The 22,967-nt window shown below is 33.5% G+C and overlaps 1 protein-coding gene across 2 annotated transcripts in view; it reads right to left on the bottom strand.

The window, feature by feature from the left end:
• Positions 1-22,967, bottom strand: part of NCKAP1 (NCK associated protein 1) — a 98,818-nt gene that overhangs the window by 60,804 nt on the left and 15,047 nt on the right. Inside the window, exons 2-8 of one of the 2 annotated variants that reach the window (XM_069491772.1) lie at positions 22,607-22,624; positions 21,427-21,537; positions 4,165-4,257; positions 3,910-3,966; positions 3,242-3,384; positions 3,067-3,157; positions 742-879 (exon numbers count right to left, since the gene is read on the bottom strand). In XM_069491772.1, coding sequence (XP_069347873.1) covers positions 742-879; positions 3,067-3,157; positions 3,242-3,384; positions 3,910-3,966; positions 4,165-4,257; positions 21,427-21,537; positions 22,607-22,624 — 651 coding nt within the window. The remainder of the gene's footprint in view (positions 1-741; positions 880-3,066; positions 3,158-3,241; positions 3,385-3,909; positions 3,967-4,164; positions 4,258-21,426; positions 21,538-22,606; positions 22,625-22,967) is intronic. The other variant, XM_069491864.1, reaches the window with a different exon arrangement.

The raw sequence follows: 22,967 nt of genomic DNA, 5'->3' as shown, positions 1-22,967 counted from the left end.
ATCCCATATTAAATCATTCTCCTCTCTACCTTCTGAGAACTCACTACTCAATTCTTAGCTCAAATACTGTTACAATAAATTTGAAAAGTTGGATAAAATTTTATAACTTACACTGAAACTTACAGTAGATAAAGTCAATAAACTTGCAGTGCCCCTTTCACATTTGCATACCCTCAAATCTCTCTAAAAAAAATACTGTTGCTAAATTGCCTTTAATCTGGTAAGTGACAACTTCACAATCTCTCAAGTCTATTTCAAAGCTTAAAATATTCCAAAGGATAAAATTTTAATCAAAGTAAAAGACATTTATGTGCCTGGATGCTCACTGTCCCACCAAAATCAGTCACTATATGCATGTATTATCCATATGAATGACACCTATGTTCACATACACATAGAAAAGATTTAAAAGAAATATAATAATATAATTACGATTTCTTTAGTTAGTAAGATTGGGGTGATTTTGGTCTTTTCTCAAATTTTTCTACCATGATAAAACAAAACAAACTTTTAAATTTTAAAGAAAAAAATATTTGTACTATTAACCGTACTATTTAAACATCAGTTTTTGTTAAGAATCAAGAAACAAAAAACTAAACAGTATGACTTAAGTAATGAGCATTTTATAATAAACATCACTGATAAACTAATGCTAATTAGAAAAAGACATTACAGCAGCATTGCCTGAGATCTTTTAAAAATCATTTTATTTTCATTCAAAAGGGAAAAATAGAACCATACGGTGTCAGACTGTGCAGGATTAAGCATTGTACTAGGTGCGCTGATGAGACTCAATAATTGAGCATTTCTCCACTGGTCAGCTGAAAGATTCCTTCGAGGATACACCATCTGAAGAGAAATTAGTGCATCTGAAAGAGACTAATTAAAATAGGAAAAAGAAAGTTAAGGAATATTTTTTTTTCCTTTTCCATTTAAATTCCAGCTGCAACTGCTGTGTATTTCTAACTACACAATCATAAAAAAACAGAGCCCAATTACAACCATGCTCCTTTTAATATGAGTTGGGTTTAGGCTCCCCTCCTCTATATTATTTTTGGTAATTTTATAAGAGCTACATAGATTTTGCATTCCTGGGCAAAAGCTTAGCTCAGGAAGTCATGTTATTTTCTTAAAGGTTAAAATGTGTGGCAATCTTGGGATTTTTACTTCAAAAGGAATAGAGAGCCTGTTGTTATCCTTTTGTCAATGTAAGCTTCTATTTGATAGTTCTAGCTAAAAGATTTCAGAGTTATATGGCTAAGCGTTAATAGAGCTCAGCATGTTTTATGTTTCTCTAAAGAATGTCTTATAATCATCTCTTTCTTGCTTGCTTTCATTTATCCTTTGCTATTCATCCCTGCTTCCTAAAAATTCTGTATAGAATGATTCTTTAATTTGGCTGTACATAAATTGCCAGGGCAGTTTGTTCAGAATACAGAACCCAGGACTCCACCTGAAATTTACTGAACCTGAACCTTTAGGGAAAGAACTCCAGAATGTGCTAATTTTATTAAACTCCACCAAGTGATTCTTACATAGCCAACTAAGAATGTTTTTAAAATCAAATTACATTAATTTAACTTTTTAAAATCCTTCCAGAGGCATAAGAGCCTTCCTATCAATACTCTGAGATATCACGGAATATCAGAAAAATCAAGATTAAGAAATAACTTGTCTAATTCAAATGAACAGTTCTCCTACGTACTATCTGCTGAACATTGTGCTAACAACTATGGGGAATTTGAAAAGGTAGCCAACAACCTTTAAGGAAATTTTCATCACGTAAGTGGAGAAGGAACCAAATCTGAAGTGACTAAATAAAACAAGACCATATATGATTAGGGAAAAATCAGAAATGGATCCAGAGAGAAAAGAGGAGTAGAAAAGACAGTTCCAGGTGAGGAAAAGCCACTACCAATATCAGACAGATAAGAGATGACAATGATATGATCTGCATTTGGAGGAATCCTGATACTTCCACCTATTAACATAATGCTGATGTTTTTTACTTCAAAATTGATGCCATCTATTAGCTTTTTGCAAACTGATTCAACTAACTACAATACATAGAATTTATATAAATTTGTGTGTATAACAGCTATCGAAAGAAATTAAACTGGGAAAGTATCCTCAGAATTTTTATGGGAATAAGAAAATTGAAAGAAAATTCTTACTGTTAACTGTATGTCAAAAAAAAAGCACAGATTTATACAAAATATTGTATTATTAACACTAAATAGTTGAGTATCTCATCATCCAAAGAGAACAATAGACCAAGATTCTAATATCCGGGGCTTCAGTTCCAATTTTGCCACTGTTGCTGCCAAATGCCTTACCTTGTAATGACACAGCTCCAGCCCTCAATCCTTAGTTATAAATAATGATAAGATACCTATATACCTCCTTGAAGTGCTTAGGAACTATAGTTCTGTGAATTAGTCCTACTGCAGAGAAGCCATAATGGCAAGACTACTTACAACCAAAATTATTTCATTAAGAACTATTTTTAAATATATCTTAAAAGATAGACATTTCAAATTATTGCCATACAACTGTCATTTTTTCTCATTAAGAGACTATAAGATAGCTAAAATTTATCAAACGCTATAAATCTAAATTTTTTTTATGAAGTAATTAATTTAATTCTCATAATAACCATATGAGGTAAGTGCTATTATTACTCCATTTTTACCAATAAGAAAACTAAGATACAGTGAAGTTGGTTAAGTAACTTGCCCAATATTACAGTTAGTAATTGGCAGAGCTGGTTTTAGAAACCAGGCAGACTGGTATGAGAGTAAACATTCTCAAATATTATATTAGGTACTCTATTACCTCCATATACCATACTGAAATTTTAAAATTATAATGAAATCAATATATTCCTGAGTCTCTATAGACTATTCTGAATCTAATTAGTTCTCTGGGTCACAATTATATAAAACCACACATAACTATTATTCACATCGCATTACAATTTTTTCTAAAAGAAATTTATCACTTTAACTATCCATGCTTATATTGTCTCAAATGCCTATTATAGCCTATCTAAAAACCAACTCTTACCTTGCTATGGGGTACAAATTCTTCCATCATCTTCTTTAAAGGATTTTCATAATCCACAATCATCTGGCCAAGACGTGGGTATTCTCGGTCACTGAAAATAAACACATCAAACTTTAATGAGTTGTAAGCCATCAAATTAAGAATTTTATGGAAGATTTTTATAATGCAGGTCTACCTTGCTCCATGGGTCATTTCATGAGCATAGTTGTATAATCCAATGATTGCCTTCCTTTCTTCAATTCGAGACAGCAGGATCATTAGTGTTGTATAGGTTATAATCAAATCTAAGTAGTTCTTCGTTAAATCAAAATTTACAGTCTAAGAAAAAAAACATCAAGTTCAACTACTTCCCATTTCTCAAAATTTTAAACATGTACAAAATCTCCATAGCAGCTACTGAAAGCTCATAATTTTCCATAGTTATTTATTTTACCCCATTTCTGAAATTCTATCTAATTCCTTTCACTAAAAATAGATATATTTTTGGGAGTTACAGATGACAGTTTTGTATTTGCGACTCAATTTTATGACAATGGAGACATTTTTCACTTTGACTTCTTACATCTAGAAATTTTTTATACTAAGGAAAAGGCTATCAAGTGTGCCTTTTACAGAGAACAGTGTTTTATGTGCAAGACATACTCAGTCACAATCAAATAAACAAATAAAAATAAGGAATATATTGTAACTTCTTACTTAAAAAAAAAAAAGGTATAAAACAAGCCAAATTAACAATACTAAAACTTTATGTGCTAGTTATACATACTTTCTCTAAAGAAAAGCAATCAGTCCCCAAGCTCTTCTGGAAACAGAACTGAAAATTTTTCTGAAAATGATACTTACAATATCAAAGAAGACTTGACAAACATCAATAGTATTCAGCAATTCACAAACATGGTCCTAAAAAGAAACACTTAATTTTAATCATTTATCCATGTAAATAATTTTAAATTCAGAAAACACATACAAAACATGTTTTAAATTTCAGTTCTAGAAGAATTTCAATGCTATTATCCACAAGTGACAAAGCAATTTATACAATTAACAAATATAAAATCTACTTCTGAAATGTTAAATTTTATGTATTAAAACACATACCTTAAATTCCATAACATCTACAAATGTGAAGTAATATAATGCCAGATTTTTCAGAATCTCTGATTTTTCTTTCTGCAGTTGTGCAAGCTGTTGCTGTAAAAACAAAATTAGGATGCACTATTCACAGAGAACAAAAGTATTTAATATTACTACAAACTATCTTCTTTTATGATTGATATATGGAAGCAGAAGCTTTTAGAATAATATTTCTAAATGATTAAGGCTTTTTTAAAAAACCAAAGTATTCGAGACAGCAACTGCTAATAGTAATCAGCAACTGACAGTGTGAGGCTATAAAACGAATCAAAGCAGATTAGTACCAAATTGCGCTACTATTAAGGAAAATTGGAAAATGTTAGGGAAAAACAATTATCAAATGAACTCTTTTGAAAAATTAAAAAAAAGTCATGAGTATGATCACATTACTAGAAGTGGGAGAAAAGAAGGTGAAAAACATTACAACTTATACTACAAAAAACAATATGCTATATAAATTTGGAACTTACCAAAAAGAACATCCAGGCAAAGCCACGTTACGCATGCAAAATAAAATGTAGATACAAACATAAAATACAGTAACGGTTCCCTGACCAGATCCACAAAACACAATAATATATTAAACAAAAGCAAAAACCACAACAACAAAAAAGAAATGAGAAAGAAGCAAAACTAGAGTTAAGACATGAAAGAGGGAAATGTGAAAGACAAGTATTATTTTAATCAACTGTAAAATTAAATTTACAGAAGTCCTAATTTTTCTTTTTAAATCAACTATTAGTATAATTTCTGAAATAATCTAGCCATATTTATCTAATGCCCTAAATCATAAGATTGCCAGAATTCCAATAAATCATGTAGAACCTTTATATTCTAAGTGTAGTTATTGAATAGCACCTTCCACATCATTTAGGAGCCTGGTAGAAAAGCAGAATCTCGGGCCCACCTCAGACCTACTGAATCACAATCTGCCTTTTAACAAGATACCCAAGTGATCGAAATACACATTAAATGTGTGAGAAGCAGTTACCTAGAACATGAAAACTAGAAAATAAGAGAAAGTGGTTGAAAGTATCAAACTTGCTATCAAAGCCCACACAATTTTGAGGCCCTTATACAGTTTTTATTTATACTTACACAGAAGGTTGGGAGAGAAAGATTCCTCCACACATAACCATACTGAACCATTATGATAGGTCAGAAAATTTACAGTCGTGAGCTGAGGGGAAGATTTTTTTAAAAAACCTACAAAAAGCCAATTTAAAACAATAAAGCACAGCAGCCAGGTAGACCCAACTATTTTAGGGTAAACCACCCTAAATACTGTAGTCCCTGAAGACATTTAAGGAAGTAATTATGTCTGGAAAACATTAGTAAATGAAAGATCTCATTATTCCCCATAAATGCCAGAGAAATTAAGGTAGTTACATGTAGTTACTATTTTTAGTTTCATCTATGAGAGGAGCTAACTGTATTTTGCACAGTATAACTGTTCCAAAACAATTCCATGTTTATGGAATCTCCAAATTTTAATCATTACTACAACAACACCAAGCAAATACTTATTTTAACATGATCCTACTTCCTTACATTACAGTATTGTAACCCTGTTCCACAACATTAAACATTTATGATTGATGTGTTAGTCCTTTTCCTTGCTTTTCAGTACTTTAAATTTGAGTTTCGAACTATAACAGATGAACGTACACTCATGATAAGATATCAAGAGTATAATGTGGTTGTTACTGGGTTTAATAAACACAATTTATTTCAGTTGCCATAGGGTAATTATTAATAGTGCCCTTTCAATTTCTGTGTCCTAGTTTGGACAACAAATGACATGGTCACCAACTTGTTATGAGCCTTAATGTTCTTGTATACAAACCCTCACTTTCCATATGAAGAATCTAACACCCACAAAACTTCAAAGAACCTTCTGAAAATTACATAACTACTTAATGACAGGGTCAAGATTGGAAATCTCACCTCCTTACTTCTAAAAAAGATATTATTTCTACTATTCTATATGTTTATTATCTCCCTTTTTAATTATAAAATCTCAAAATCTGAATTTCTTATTCAACTTTATCTCCCCCAAAACCATGTTTGATTAGACTCTACATAGGCTACAAATATTTATTGGACAACTACTAGAAGCCTACATTCAAAATAATTAGTCACGCTTTCAAGGCCCTCCATAATTTGGCCCTAACTTACCTTTCCAATCTAAATTTCCCCTCCACCCATTCAGACACTATAGTAGACAAAACAAACTATTCACTATTTTCTATATACATCTCATGCTGCCTTACTATTTCCCCTATTGGGATGTTAGATCCCACCATTTACACATGTCCAAATCCCACTACTTCTAAAGCACTTAGGTTAAATGTTAACCCCACTTTCAAGAAACCATCCCTGATTAAACCCCTTCCCTAAATACTAACCATATTTCCCTCCTCTAAATGTGTACAATTTCTAATAACTGCTATCACTTTCTACCTTGTATTATAGCTATTGCCAACATTCTAAGTGTACTAGACTTGAGTCTTTAATCTCCCCAGTCCAGATGATACAGGTCTACACATAAAGATGTATCCAATATATCAGGTAAGGGATTATAATGACAAATTTAAAAAACCTTTATGTGTTGAATAGATTTTTTTCAAAAGATGATAGACAAATGGCCAACAAACAGAAAAAAATGTTCAACATCACTAATCAGGGAAATACAAATTAAAAACACAATGAGATACCACCTCACCCCTGTCAGAATGGGTGGACAACTCTCACACATCCACTGCAAAAAATGCTACATTTTAGTTCTTAAAATGAAGGAGAGTAGATGCTACAAAAAAGTATTAACATCCAGAACAAAGTTTTCTTAATTCAACATCTCATTGTTTCATAGTAAACAAAAAGAAGCAAATGGTTTACGAACATGGGTCAGTAACAAATTGTTTGATGTTATACAACAGAACATTAGAAAAGTATTTAGAGAAAAATTGATTCTATTTGCTAATACTTTAAAAGCATATTTAGCAAAATATTTAAATAATGCTTTCATTAAAATTTCTAGCTATGGATCATTATTCTTAACATATAAGTAAAATGTATAAAAATAAACAGGATAAACATGAGATGTGCAAAATGCAAAGAACATATCTCTACAATGAAAAAATCTTGGTAATTAATCTTTGTTCAAATAAGTATTTCCACATTAAAATGAGTTTCCAAAAAATTGACAAGCCCAATATTATTCATAGTAATAAAACTGGTAAATTTAGTACGTACTTATTTTCATTCTTTCAAAGAAAAAGCACTGGCAAATTACCATAAGGAGACAACATCTAACAGAGGTAACCCACTGATTTCAATACAAAGGAACATGGCTGTAGTTTCAATTATTACCTTCATTCACTATTGCAACTGCTTATGCATAATAAATTATTTTTCTTGACTATTTTGCTACTATTTTGTTCCTCTTAAAAAACAACAACAAAAAATAAAACAAAACAAAAAATATACAAGTTTGGCTTCAGGGAATACTAGCACACAGTAGTTGCACTATAAACAAGTAACAAATGATTCTAAAGTTTCTTAACATAAAAGTCATGAAGGGAGTCCTTAATTTAAAAATTTTATTGCTGGTTATAAATAAATTCAATACCAGGTATAAATTCATGTGTCAAATGAGTTTCTATATCCTAACACATATTGAGTAGTGATTTAATCCCTTGAATAAATTCCCAAAGTTGGGCAAAATATTTCATTACATGCTTCCAGCATAAGAAAGCATAAAAGAAATGAGAAGCAACTAAAGAGACTAACATATGTATATCAAATATAAGCAAATCTCTTTAAGATTACCTGAAAATCCAAATTAACACAAAGATTAGTCATTTTTTAAAAGGATCATACAATCTTGTTTAAAATCCTTTGTAGGATTTTTCTTTTGTCATATGCAAAGTGATTCTATTGGCAGCAAACATTTCAGAAATGCACTTTTCTGAGGAAAGTATAGCAAATAAAGTTTAGGGAAAGTTATCCTAACACTAGCCTAGTAAATAAGCATTACTGAGGGTTTAAAAAATGTATTAGCAAATTTAATCCTCTTAGCTACTTTTTCAAGGTACATTTTTTTATTGTGGTAAAATATACATGACATAAAATTTACCGTCTTAACCATTTTCAAGTGTGCAGTTCAGTGGCATTAAGTATATTTGCATTGCTGTGCAACCATCACCGCCATCCATCTGCAGAACAATTTTCATCTTCTCAAAGTACATTTTTTTCCTCATTTTTCAGAATACAGCAGTAGACTAGAAAAGGGTAAGATGCCAATCCAGGTCTATCAGATTTCAAAGCTAGAAACAGTTCTTCAATATACTTCAACATTCAGGTTGCCTGCCCTACAGTCACATAAAAGTAGTGTAGAGACAAGCCAAAGCTCTGTTTTCTTTCCAGAAAATACTTGTATTCAATCACACAGACTGAAACTTCTAAAAAAATTCAATTCAATCCCTTTGTTTCCTATATCAAAGTGATTCTTTTCTAAGTTTACATTGCTAGTCATCTGTTTAAATTAATACTGAAATACAAAAAAAAAAAAAAGTATTATAAAGAACTGAAAGACAAAGAAAAAAATAATCAAAGGTTGTACCCTTGCCTATCTACTGCCTCTCCCATTAACAGGTATAGTCTATTTTCCCATTCTTTCAATTTTGGCTGGCCTCGTGACTTGCTTTTACCAACAGAAAGCAGCAAAAGTGACACTGTGTCAATTCTAAGACGAGGGCTTACGAGGCTCCACAGCTTCTGATGTTGCTCTTTTGGAACATTGTCCTTAAGTGCTGTACGTGAAGAAGTGTGAGATTACTTATATTACACAGAGAGAGGCTCAGCAGCCCTGCTGTCCCAGATCCCACACCCCAGAATGCACCAACTAAATGCAGCTATAACCTGAACTGGTGAAACCAGCAAAGGAACTGCCCAGGCAACACACAGAGTCATAACAAGCTGCTGTTGTTTTAAGCCACTAAGTTCTGAAGAGGTCGGTTATGCAGCAAAGGTAACTGAAATGATGATTAATACAAAGTTCAGGAACACAAATTAAAAATAACCTCTATTTCACTACTGAGCACATTAATTTGCCTCAGCTAAAAATCTTGGAAATTTAAGATGGTCAAGTTAAAGCAAACTGATGAAATTAATTTTATCATCAGCACTAGAAAATTACTAATTATATGCCCTAGTATATGTTGGTCCGGGGTAACATTTTTGTATAAAAGATACATTTTATTAATGATAATACAATTTACCTCATTTAATGGTACCATTTTGCATTACAAATAGAAATAAAATAAGCCAGTCTCTTTATATTCAGTTTTAATAATTTTTAGAAATCTTTCAAACATGTGATACCCTGCTTTCAAAACCTGAGTACACCAGATGTAAACCAGGCTTTTCTTACTGATTAGATGTCATTATTATAATTGATAATTATACTGAGCTATTTATGTCAATATGGCTCAGATGCTATTGACATGTGCAAGGTAATCTGACAAGGGCCATTAAATGGCCCTTGCCTGTTGTACTTTTTAAAGTCTTAAAAGTTATTTCTCGAGGCTGGGCGCGGTGGCTCACGCCTATAATCCTAGCACTCTGGGAGGCCGGGGTGGGCAGATTGTTTGAGCTCAGGAGTTTGAGACCAGCCTGAGCAAGAGAGAGAGACCCCGTTTCTACTAAAAATAGAAAGAAATTATATGGACAACTAAAAATATATATAGAAAAAATTAGCCGGGCATGGTGGCGTGTGCCTGTAGTCCCACCTACTCGGGAGGCTGAGGCAGGAGGATGGCTTGAGCCCAGGAGTTTGAAGTTGCTGTGAGCTAGGCTGACGCCATGGCACTCTAGCCTGGGCAACAGAGTGAGACTCTGTCTCAAAAAAAAAAAAGTTTTTATTTCTCTTTCTGCCAATTACCATTTGCTCCTGATGAGAGTATCTTTTATAATGCACTGTGTTATAAAATACACTTGTTACAATTTTGCCTAACTAACTCAACAAGCTTGGTCATAGGAGAACCAAAAAGCTTTGCTCTGAATAAACTTCATTTATTCTAGTTTTTTACAGCTTTATTGAGGTACAGTTTACATACCATAAAATTCACCTATCGTAAGTGAACAATTCAAACATTTTAGTAAACTTATGGAATTGTGAAACCACTCACCCTATCCAGCTCTAGAACATTTCCATCATTCCAAAAAGTTCCCCTGTGCCCATTTATAGTTAATCCTGATCCTACCCTCAGTCTTAGGCAACTACTGATCTGTTTTCTGTCTCAATAAACTTGCCTTTTCTGGACATTTCCTATAAAACAGGATAACACAACATGCAGCCTTTTAATCTGGCTTCTTTCACTTATCATACACGTTGCAGCATGTATCAGTAGTTTGTTCCTTTTAATTGCTGAATAGCATTCTGTTGAATGTATATACCACATTTTCTATACTGGTAATTTATTCATTACCAGCTGATAGGCATTTGAATTGTTTCCAATGTGGGACTAATATGAATAATGAATGCTGCTATGAACATGTGTTTGGGTGGATGTATTTTCATTTCTCTTGGGAAGATTACTAGGAGTGGAATTGATTCCTTCCTAGCTCTCAGATATGATTCAGAGAGGCAAGTAATATGAAAAGTGACTTCCAGATAAGTGAAGAATTACTGTAATAACATATTATTCATTTAACCAACACATATCCCAACCTATTATATTGTCAGGCAATGCGGGAAGAGCGGATAAAATATGAATAAAGCACTGACCAGGCCCTAAATAAGCTTATAGTCTAGTGAGGGATGTGTATAAGTGTATAGGGAATTCTCACTTAAATTTTTTAAGGTCAAAATCTAGTTTTAAAAGCTGATTATACCACAACTTCTAAGTAGAACATTCAAAGATGGTGAAAAACTATCAATACAATGATGAGTTATCACATTCCCTTCAAGACAAAGGCCCTCATCAACTGGTAATAACATGAAGTGGTAAAAATAAAAATAAAACTTAAAAAATAATATGATAAAGACCACAATAAGAAAGGTCAGAGCTTCCAAGAGTGGTGAGAATGCTGAGCACAATGGGGGAAGTTAAAGGCGAGCCCAGAACTGAGAGGGCACCCATGGATTATTTTTGGTACATGAATACATTATTGAAAGAGTGAAAGACAGCTGATCGGAAGTTTCCTCAATTGGCAAGCCCACAAACAGGAATAAAGTTTACATTTAAGCTAGCTCAGCTTCTCTCTGGCCTTTTTTGGACATCTGTTTTTCTTGGGAGATCTGGAAAGGAGGTGGCATTAATGGGAGAATAATTCCCAGTTAAAACCTCTAACACCCTGCCCCCACCAATTCCATTCACTCTACCATCTTTTTACTGTCACTCACCCTCTCATGTCCCACTTCCTTTCTCATTCATCTTAATTTTAAATGGCCCATCATTATAATTATCCCTTATCCTTCTCTCTTCCTATCATAATTGCCTAATAAAACCTACAGTAGGAGAAAATATACACCTATGCTGACTTAATCTCAATCTAATTTCATGATCATTAACCAGAATTGAGTAGTAACACTACTCTATTTTTAATGTCAATTCACTTTCCTACTCTCTTTAATAATTATTCCACTCCTTCTCCTCTCTTAAAACCCTCAACAATCTTCTTCAACTTAACTCTCAACCCTAGCCGGAGCTCTGTATTCATATATACAGTTGGCTACTCAACATCTCCACTGGGATTTCTAGTAGGTCTCTCAAACTTAGTATGTCTAATAATGAGCTGTTGGGTATTACCCACACCACACTTCCACCTCACACCTGTTCCTCTTGCTTCCTCATTCCTCACCCCAGTAAAACCTGAGATTTGGTCAAGCTAAAAACCTTGAGGTCTTATTTCTCATTGTCTCATATACCCCACACCAAATTTATCAAAAAATACTGTAGACTCTGTATTCAAAATATATTCAGAATCTGAACATTTCTCACCTCAACCACCCTAGCCACCATCCAAGCCACCATCAGCTCTCAATCTCAATGACTGCAAATTTCATAACTAGTCTCCTTTTTACCTTTATTCTCCTGCAGGCTATTCTCAACCCAGCAGCCATAGTAATGACATTCATATCACTTCATTTCACTGCTACTCTCCTCCAATGGCATTTTAACTCACATGGGGTAATTAGCTAAAGTCCTTACTATGGCCTAGAAAGCCCTATATGATCTGCCTATCCCTTATAACCACTCTGATCTCATGTCCCCCTCAATCATCTATCACATTCCTAATGGCCTCCTCCCTATTACATAAACATGCCAGGCATGCACCCTTTGGAGCTGCTATTCCTTCAGCACAGAAGGCACCACCCCTGGCTAAACTCATTCCTTCATATCTTCACACCTCTGCCCTAATGCCTCCTTCTTTGTAAGGTCTTCCCTGGTCATCCTAAGTAAATTGGCATCTCCTAGCCATTACACTCTTACTCATTTACCCTGCTTTGTTCTTCCTAGAACTCTTTACCTGGCACTATATTCTTATTCATTTATTATCTCTGTTCAGCAGAACATAAGCTCCATAAGAATAGAGACTTCAACTATTTGTTCACTGCTGGTTCCCCCTCTCCCAGAATAGTACCTGGCTCACAGAAGGCACACAGTAAATGATTTAAATAAATAAATGACCAGTGGAGAGTACTATGGAAACACATATATGCAGCACTTAACCTAATTTGAAAGGGTCAGGGAAAGTATCTCTGAATAGTGACATCTAAGCACAGACCTGAAAGACGAGTAGAAGTCGGCCTAATAAAAGAATATGAGAGAGATGTTCCAGATCATAAAAACAGCATAAACAAAGCCCAGAGGCAAAATAGGGCTATTTGTTCTATGAACATATACACAAACTCTCAAAAAATAAAACACTTCTTAGCAAAAAGGCAATTAAATACATGTTCCTCATGTTCTACATTATATCCTACACTAGATAATGTGAACACAGTATACTATCCTGCATGCTCTTGACCAAAGACCATTGATGTTCATATTTAACACAAGATGAGTACTAGGAAGAAGAACAAAGGAAAATAAGTATTTTGCAACATCTGTTAATTTACTCTATTGTAGCTTCTTCTACTGTCTCTTATTTTGGATCTTGGCAAATAACTTAAATCTGACAAAAGGCAGTACTTGGACTCGCCATGCAGAAACAATAAGATCCCATGCTAAAGGTACTCAAAAGGTACAAGGCTAAAAGTGGCTAAAGTCCCCAAAGAAATGACCAAGGAAACAAAAGTTAAAGGTCAACAGATGATTAAGTATTAATAATGTCCTCTGCTACTATGAAGGGCATCATAACCACCACTGCAGCCAAAGAGACTAACAACTGTTTGAAAGAAAGCTGAAAAACTGTCACTAGAGGTAAGATATAACTTTAGAAAATTTGAAGAAAACAGAAAAATGACTGCAGATGCCAGGAATGCATTTACCTGGAGGCTATGCTATAAACCCCAAAATAATGTTATTGGCAGTCTCATTTCCAGGAAAAGCAGAAAGCACTTTTGAGTGGAAGAGGTTATGAACGTAATTTAGCATGACTGAAATATACAGTGCACAAGATTCACAAAATAATGTTTTGAAAGCACATGTAGTTACATGAAGAGAATAGGAAGGAAGGTATTTTAACATAGATTTGTTTGGGGAGCATAAGAACCACCTTTGAGAATACGAAAAAAGCTGAAAATTCATTCATACACAAATTCTGTACTCAATTTTAGAGGATTTTCAAACTCATGAAAACTCAGTGTGAAAGCTCAGTTAAAACCATTACACTGAGGACAATGGTGTTTAAGCTACACAGTAGGCTACAACCATTCAGACTAAAGTTAGAAGACAGAGGGTTAGGGAGAGTGGGCTCCAGAAAAAAAAAAAAAATTACACAAAGGTGGTATGATTATTAGGCTAGATAAATTTAAGAACACCATAAAGACACATAACTCTAATTTATGAAACACATTAAACTTTTATAAAATCATTTTAAGGAACTGACAATTTAGGAAGGGAGATACATTTCACTTTGATACCAAATATTTTATCCACCTTAAAATCCAAAGTGTAACAATGAAATGAAGCAAACTGAGCAATCAAGTCTTTACTAATTTTTAATTTTTAGAATCAACATATAATGCAATCCCAGAACACTGTATAATTACATAACCAAAAGGCAGCATTAACAAATTTGACATCATACAAATAAAAGGACAATAATCAAGGGTGAAGATGTAAAAATAGAGAACTGTAAGTATATTATTTATGTAAAAAGGAAGTAACCCAGGATATAAAAATATTAACAAAAACTATCAAACACTGGGAAGAGGAGAAAAGGTAAGTAAGGGGCAGGAAATTGAGTGACCTAAATCCTCTTTTGTGGCAAGGAACAGACATTGTCTGAAGTTGGTAAATGAAGATATAAGGGAATGAGCACATTTGTTATAGTTCTGGCAGTAACCTATAATAGTATTAAAAACAGAAGTTCCGTCTGAGGAATATGACGTGGGTGGGAAAGAGCAGACTAGAAGATACTCACTTTTCACCCTAAATTCTTCCAGACTATTTGATTCATTACCATGTATGTATTTATGTTCTTTTGGTAAAAATAAAAAATTTAAACCAGTTTAGGTAGGTCATCAGTGCTGACGCAATTCCCTGTCAGCATCTGAACTATTTCAATTACTTTCCAAATATATCAAAGCAAGGCTTACCTCTATCTTCTAATAAGGGGTTCTTTTATTTATTCTGTTTATTCACGATAGAATTAAAGACTTTGACATGTGGAAGAGACATTAACAAGTGAATATTAGGCCGGGCGCGGTGGCTCACACCTGTAATCCTAGCACTCTGGGAGGCCAAGGCGGGTGGATCGCTGGAGGTCAGGAGTTCGAGACCAGCCTGAGCAAGAGCGAGACCCCGTCTCTACTAAAAATAGAAAGAAATTATCTGGCCAACTAAAATATATATAGAAAAAATTAGCCGGGCATGGTGGCGCATGCCTGTAGTCCCAGCTACTCGGGAGGCTGAGGCAGTAGGATTGCTTGAGCCCAGGAGTTTGAGGTTGCTGTGAGCTAGGCTGACGCCACGGCACTCACTCTACCCAGGGCAACAAAGCGACACTCTGTCTCAAAAAAAAAAAAAAAAAAAAAAAAAAACACAAACACACACACACACACACACACACACACAAGTGAATATTGATGATACCTTTTCAAAAGAATACGGACACTTCAGTTAATTCTCATTGTATTAAAATTCTTTAAATTTTGACAATGTCTAATTGGTCAAGCCCAAATATTCCTTCAAATTTCCATTAGAATCTATACATAGATATATTTATTCATAATGAAGTAGACTGCCATAACTCTCAGTTATGGTATCCTACAGAAACATGATTCCTTTTATACCAAAGTCTTACTTGTTGCCCTACTACATCCCAGTCAACAGGGATTTAAAGATGAGTGCATGGTTCAAGAAGACAGAGATATGAGTTATCACAGAGGAAGAGACTGTTTTTTGTTTTGTTCTGCTTCCCTTGGTGGAGGCCAGAGTGAGAGAGGAAGGGAGGGCAATAAGAGGAGCCATTGGGAGGCATGAAAATCAATGCTTAAGTTATCTCAGCATTTGTTCCAGCAGGAGACATAGATCTGAAGGGGATAAATTCAAATGACATTATAGTAGTGAAACTGACAAGCCCTAAATGACCAGCTTGATGTTTTATAAAAGTCAAAGAGGGCCAGCACAGTGGCTCATGCCTGTAATCACAGCACTTTGGGAGGCCAGGTGAGAGGATAGCTTGAAGCCAGGAGTTCAACCAGCCTGGGCAAAATAGCAAGACCCTGTCTCTACAAACAACAAAAATTAGCTGGGTGTGACGGTCCTAGCTACTCAGGAGGCTGAGGCAGGAGGATTGCTAGAGCCTAGGAGTTTGAGGCTGCAGTGAGCTATGATTGCACTACTGCACTCCAGCCTGGGTGACAAAGCAAGACCCTGTCTCAAAAAAAAAAAAAAAAGCCAAAGGGGATTCTGAAGGTTCTAGTTTAATTAATCAAGTAGATGGTGATGGTTCAAGGGAGGGAACACAAAAGAGATACAAAATGGAGGAAGATAATCACATGTTCAATATTGGTTACAAACTTTGCTGTTTAATTGTAGAGTTGTCCAAACAAAGAGTAGCTGGAATTCAGATCTAGAGCACAGAAGGTAACAGATGGTATATTCACTTAGTTGAAGCTAAGGAAGTAAATGTCTTCACACATGATTTACTGCAAGGAGGGAAAATGTCATTTAGAAATACCTGAATTCAAAGGGTAGCCAGAAGAAAAACCAGTGAAGTAGACTAAAAAGTCAAAGAGGTAACATAAATAACAGATTCCAATCTTCAGAAGTAATTTGTCACACACTGTACTAAGTGCTTCAAGAGATACTGAACTGCTCCTCGAGACAGGCATTACCATTTTAGAGATAAGAACAATGACGCCTTAAGATGGTAAATGATTTGCCCAAAATCATTCGGCTAGTAAGTGGAAAGACCAGAACTCAAATTCTGGTTTATTGACTCCAAAGTCCATCCTCTCAACCAGTATGTTACTATCTTAATGGAAGCCACAAGACAAGGAACGCTCTCTTAAAAACTGGCTCAAAAGGAATTACGTTTCCTTACCATTTCCTTCTAACTCCTTACCAAACCACAATGCCTGTATCTAGGGCCTTCCTACACTCATCCTCAATTCTACCACCGCATCCCTAAAACACATTTATGTTTTTAGAAGCTGGGACTCTTGTTTTTTTCTGAGTTACTTTCAGTAAGATCACAAATGAGATGTATTTGCATAGCTCTATCATGAAATACTATTTTTTAGCTAAAATTAGCTCAATAACTTTAAAAAAGTGTCAGTAAGTTCAAGTCCTAATATAAATCTAATAAGACAATGTTTGAATACAAGTAAAAGCTGGCCAAGTGTATTAAATAGATTAATTCATTCATCAAACATGCATTTAGTGTCTCTTATATGCCAGGCACCAGAGACAAAATAGTGTTTAAAAACAGACTCTAACACTATGCCTCTGAACCAACTCTACTGCTGATTATGACACTTAAGAGTTGCTTTATTTTATCTTTCCTGGAGTGACTTTATAAGCTACTTAAATAAAAAAATATAATTTTTACATAAGATCTTATAATACCGTGTTCCTTGAAAGGAGATAAAATCTACAGCATAAAGTATTTTTCTAACTTAGTTTGAAAACATAAATAATTTTATTTCGACAATGGCCTGTGTCCTAGTCTAGAATCCTTTTATCACTCTTGTGGCACTCTACTCACTATCAATGTCCTTATTCTTAGGGACTCCAACATCTAATTCAACATACATAGGATGGTAATTTATATCATTTACTTATTAATTTGAGAATCAAACCTAAAATTTTATACTAAAATATATAATAAGCAAATTCCATAATAACAATCTTATGCCAGATAACATTTTTACTGTTTCAAAAGAAACACTAACTACCTTTTAGATGTAAATACAACACAGGAAAAAAGAGAAGAAAATTAAGTTTAAAAAATTTTGTAAAAAAAATTAGAAAGAAAAGTTTTAACATATTCCTGAACACTTGTTTTCAGAATTTCCTTGACAAAATAATGTTTACCTGTTAATAAAATAAGAAAGGAGTCTCTACGGTTTCCTTCATGCAGTGAAATAACAGATTCCCCTCTATGCACTTGTAAGAAATCTATGAGAAACAAATTCCGTTTGACGGTTATACTTTCAAAATAGTAAGAAGCTATCATATTATAGATAAATTATATACTCTCAGGTCAGAAATGCTTTGCTTAATTTAAAATTGAGGAAATCCATTAAAACACATAACCTGGCACATGTTAGACAATAAGTGACTGCTATAAGTATAAAACTGGCATGGCTTTTATTCATTTTGAATTTTATTTAATCAGCCTGCTTTGAAGCATATGGGTATTTAGTTCAACATCACAATACAGACTGAAAAAAACAAAACAAAACAAAGCAAAAGAAATCTCATTCCTTGGTCCCAGATTTTCCCTAATCCAAAATTGGGAGCATAAAAGTTTATAACTAGTCACCAGGGGGCCCGAACAAGACAGTAAAAATGACTCAACAGAGTCCAACATCATCACTGTTGAAGCCATGTTATTTACCAATCCTGCTGTCAGCTGTGCCCTCCGTTGTTGTACACCAGATAGCTATGTGCTCAAGGCTTCTAATGGGATTAAAAAGTATGGGGGCAAGGGAAGTTATTAAAGAAACAAACAAATCAACAATTTTTTGGTTGCAAAATAACATGAGCCTTTTTGTAAGAATCTACTTTAGAAACTTCCAAAAAACATTTTGTTGAATTTTCACCAGAAATGATCTCTCATTTTGTAACTGCTTTTTCTGAAATTGGGGACAAGTGGTACTTGTGAGACAGGAATCAGAGTAGAAATACTACTAACCTCAATCTCTGAAATAAAGTAAGCATGCTCTGCATCACATATTTATATAATGACCCAAAGAACAAGAAGGAAAAAAAAAAAAAAGACCATGATATCAATATCATTTCTACAGTACACTTAATAGACAGAAATCTGCAACCTCCCCTATCAACCCCCAATGCTACTATCTTTTACAGTCTTTAAACCTCTATTAACTAATTCTATAGAGTTAAAAAAATAATGAAACTGAACTCCTCAGTTCTCATTTCCTAACCCAAGATGGCCAGGAATCTCTCACCAAAATTTAAGCAGGCCCAGATCAAAACTACTATCACAAAACTTCACAAATAGCCAGTACACAGTACTTCAGCAGGTGAAAAACAACAGAATAGCATTACACAGAATAGTTGTGAAGGCCGTGTGTCAAAACTCATGCCTTGCAAACAAAACAATCAGAGCAAATGCTACAAGCAGTCGTAACTTCAACAACATTATACAACTAATTTTATAGGTTGAACATAGAATTACCATATGACCCAGCAATTCTACTCCTAGGGGTGGGGGAGAGTGTGTGTGTGTGTGTGTGTGTGTGTGTGTAAACTAAGAGAAATGAAAACATATATCCACAAAAAACTTGACACAAATGTTCATAATAGCATTATTCATGATAGCCAAAAAAGCAGAAACAACCCAAACCTCCATCAACTCATGAATGGATAAATAAAATACAAAATTATATTCATACAATGAAATATTATATGTCAATAAAAAGAAATATAAGTATTGATACATTCTACATCTTGGATATACCTTGAAAACATTATGCTAAATGACAAAAGCCAGTCACAGAATATTATATGATTTATTTTATATGAAATCTTCAGAATAGACATATAGACAGAAAGTAGATTAGTGTTTGCCTAAGTCAGGGGTGTTGGCAGGAAATCAGAAGTGACTGCTAATGGGCACAGGGTTTCTTTTAGGGGTGATAAAAATGTTCTAAAATTGACTGTGATATTGGATGCACAACTCCGTGAATATACTAAAAACCACTGAATTGTACACTTTAAATGGGTGAATTTTATGGTATGTGAATTATATCTCAAAGCTGTTATTAAAAATATCAATTTTGTATTTCAATAGTTGAAAAGAGGAGTAAAACTATTTAAAAACAAAAAACAACAGCATTATTATCAGTTTGCTAAGCATATCAAGAACAGCAAAGATTCTTAATTGGCCTTTACCAGAAAATTTTACTGCTATGAAACAGTGAAGATATATTTAACCAGGTCTTGCTAATTTTCTATGAAAAGATCTAATATTCAGGAACTATGCTTATTCTCACACGTAAATTTACACACAAACACATATAGAGATTAAACTTCAAAGATTCTCAGAAGAGCTCATGTCAGGAGATTATGAGCCATAAGAAAAAGAAGTGTATATGAAATAAAATATAAAACAGATTTTCATATAAAATCTCTCATTTACAGTGAGTGTATAATCTCAGATGAGTTAGTCAATTAATGTCAACAACTAAAAAAGAGTTCTCAACACAAATAATAGTGTTAAGAAGTGCAAGCTTTGAATCATCTATTTCGTAATCAGGAACTAACTATGATGCTTTAATACATCAATTATAAAACACCAATCTTTTATGAAACTAAGACCTCTAATCTGTATGCCCAAAAATTACAGACTTTTTTTAAGAAAAAAATACTTTAAAAAACATTTTACTTATTTTTACTAATTCTGTCTAGTATTTCCCTTCTATATTAAAATGTTTTCAAGTAAAAGTGGTATCAACAGCCTAAATATGAATCTTCAAAGAATAAACATGATTTGAGAAAACAAAAAGATGACAATATGTCTTTTAAACAGAGCTTCTCAAAAGTCAAGAGATCATATGTGAGGGGAAATTTCTAGACTAAATTTGTACATAAAGCAAAGAGACAGCAAGGATTGTAACAGGGAAATATCAGAGAAAAAAACTGAAAAGAAATGACATGCAGAAAGATTCCAAGTCAACAACATATATTTTAAAAAGGTCATAAGGCAAAAAATAACTCTAATTTTCTAAAATTATTCATAGAAGTTATTATTACAAAGAAATGTAAACATACCAGGAAAACTCTGAATATGACTATATTTCAATGTACTGAGAAAAAACTTTCCCACATGAAAAGTAATATGGGGATAATAAAGATCCTAACACTATCACGTTTTTATGTTATTTAATTTTCAGAAATGGCTTTGACAGTAATCAAAATACTAGAGAAACAAATATATTTTAAAATTAAACACAGCTAATTACTAAAAACAATAAAAGTTCTACGAAGACATTTACTAACTTCAAAAGGAAGTTTATGACTACAAAAACACTCCAAGTAGTCACAAAAATACATGGAATATGTAATAAGTATATAATAAGTAGGATAATAAGAGTATTATCTTTTATTACAACTTGAAAGGGAGTAAGTGTACAAGAAATTAAGATCTTATATTTTCTGTAATAAAATTACTATCAAATGGCAATGTAGCTGAGTTATTTTTTCTTCAGAGAAGAATACTGTCTCTAAAACCCCTAATCAATGTACATAATCTGTATATCAAAATATAAAGAATTAGAGCTAATACAAGCACTATGCTGACCACTGCTTTTCCAAAAGATGGCCAAAATTAAGTAATACAAAAATTTAGATGACTTACATTGTTGTTACGGGTTTCTACAGCAGGAAATTTTCTGACTATGAATTTCACAGCAGATTCCAGGTTTTTGTCAATAAGGTAGGATGGTTTTGCCTTGGGGTCTCCACATGCCTATAAAACAACAGTAATAAAAAAAAAAAAAGGTGAAATGCATCCTTCTTCTAAAATCAAGAATAGCAAATCTGCAATTAGAAATTAAAGATATTTATTGTTTGGTGAGCAGGTGATAAAATGAATAGGCAAAGTGCAGGGATTGTCACAGCTGAAATATGCAATGGGAGACAGTACAGAGATGTTCTTCTACTGAAAAAAATGCATGGAAAGTTTCAAAGCAGTTAGCGCAGAACAGCAGTGAAGGAAAAAGCTCAAACCTACAAAAAAAAGAAAAAGAAAAAAAAATTCTTGATTTGAGGTAGGATTGTATTCATCTGAAGCTAATAATAATTATTACAGAATTAAAATATTCAGTAGAGTACTAGACTTGCTTTTAAGTGTTATAAAATAAAATCTTATGTTTAAATGTCTTTTCCAAAATGTTTTCCTCATTCACTTTAAACATTTTAATACAAGAGCCCTAGTTCAAAAGAACTGGAAGCTGCTAAAACTATCTTTATAGTGCTAAAGTGTGCTGCCTGATCTTCTGAATATCTGAGTTACAACCACTGTTTGCCATCATACCAGCAGTACTTCAAACAATGAATCTACATCTATTCTATATCTCATAATCACAGAACAAATGGAAATGTTTACATTTTGACCACATCAGCAGTACAGCACTCTCTGTAGTAAACTGTAAAGCACTATACAAATGTAAGGTATATCATCAGAAAGAACTTTTTACCTATACTATTAGCAATACAGAATATAATCTTGAATACTGTTCACTGTTTCATTATGTAACATTTAATTAACTGCTTGCTAGTGAGATGTTATTTCTTAGGGAATTACTAAAATTGTTTAACATTCCTATTTAGCTTCTTTTTACTGCATTTTAAAAAGGATGTGTCCTTTGAAAAGTTATATCTGTCTGCCATGTGTGCGGAAATACAGTATTGCAATTTAATGTTTTTCCACTGTTTACTATGGCTATGTTGTGGATTGCAGAAAGAGAAGTTATGAAACATGAAACTGATCTGAAAGCGGGCAAGCGGGCAGAGGGAAGGTGAAAAGCTTTGCAAACCTTCCAAACTTGTCCTTGCTGGGGAAGCATTGTAATAGAAAGAGAGAAAATTACGTGTAAACAATGATTGTCAAGCTATGACATACGTTTCAGTAGAAAATTTATGCACTGCAGACTATGAATAACAAAACAAGATTAGAACTGTATGGTGCTACAATTTTAAAGGTATTCTAAGTAGCGCATTTTAGTATACAATATATTTATAGAGTTTATACTATTCATATATATTTAAATACTACTGTGTACGTGTACAACCATGTCAGTTTCTTGGTGCTCTTTCTAAACCAACTTAAAATAATACTAGAAAGAAGGAAAATACAGACTACATGCAGCTATAAAAACAGGAGCAAAACCATCAGTG

Source organism: Eulemur rufifrons, chromosome 1 (assembly GCF_041146395.1).
Source record: "Eulemur rufifrons isolate Redbay chromosome 1, OSU_ERuf_1, whole genome shotgun sequence".
Taxonomy (NCBI): domain Eukaryota; kingdom Metazoa; phylum Chordata; class Mammalia; order Primates; family Lemuridae; genus Eulemur; species Eulemur rufifrons.
This window is presented reverse-complemented; position numbering and strand designations above follow the sequence as displayed.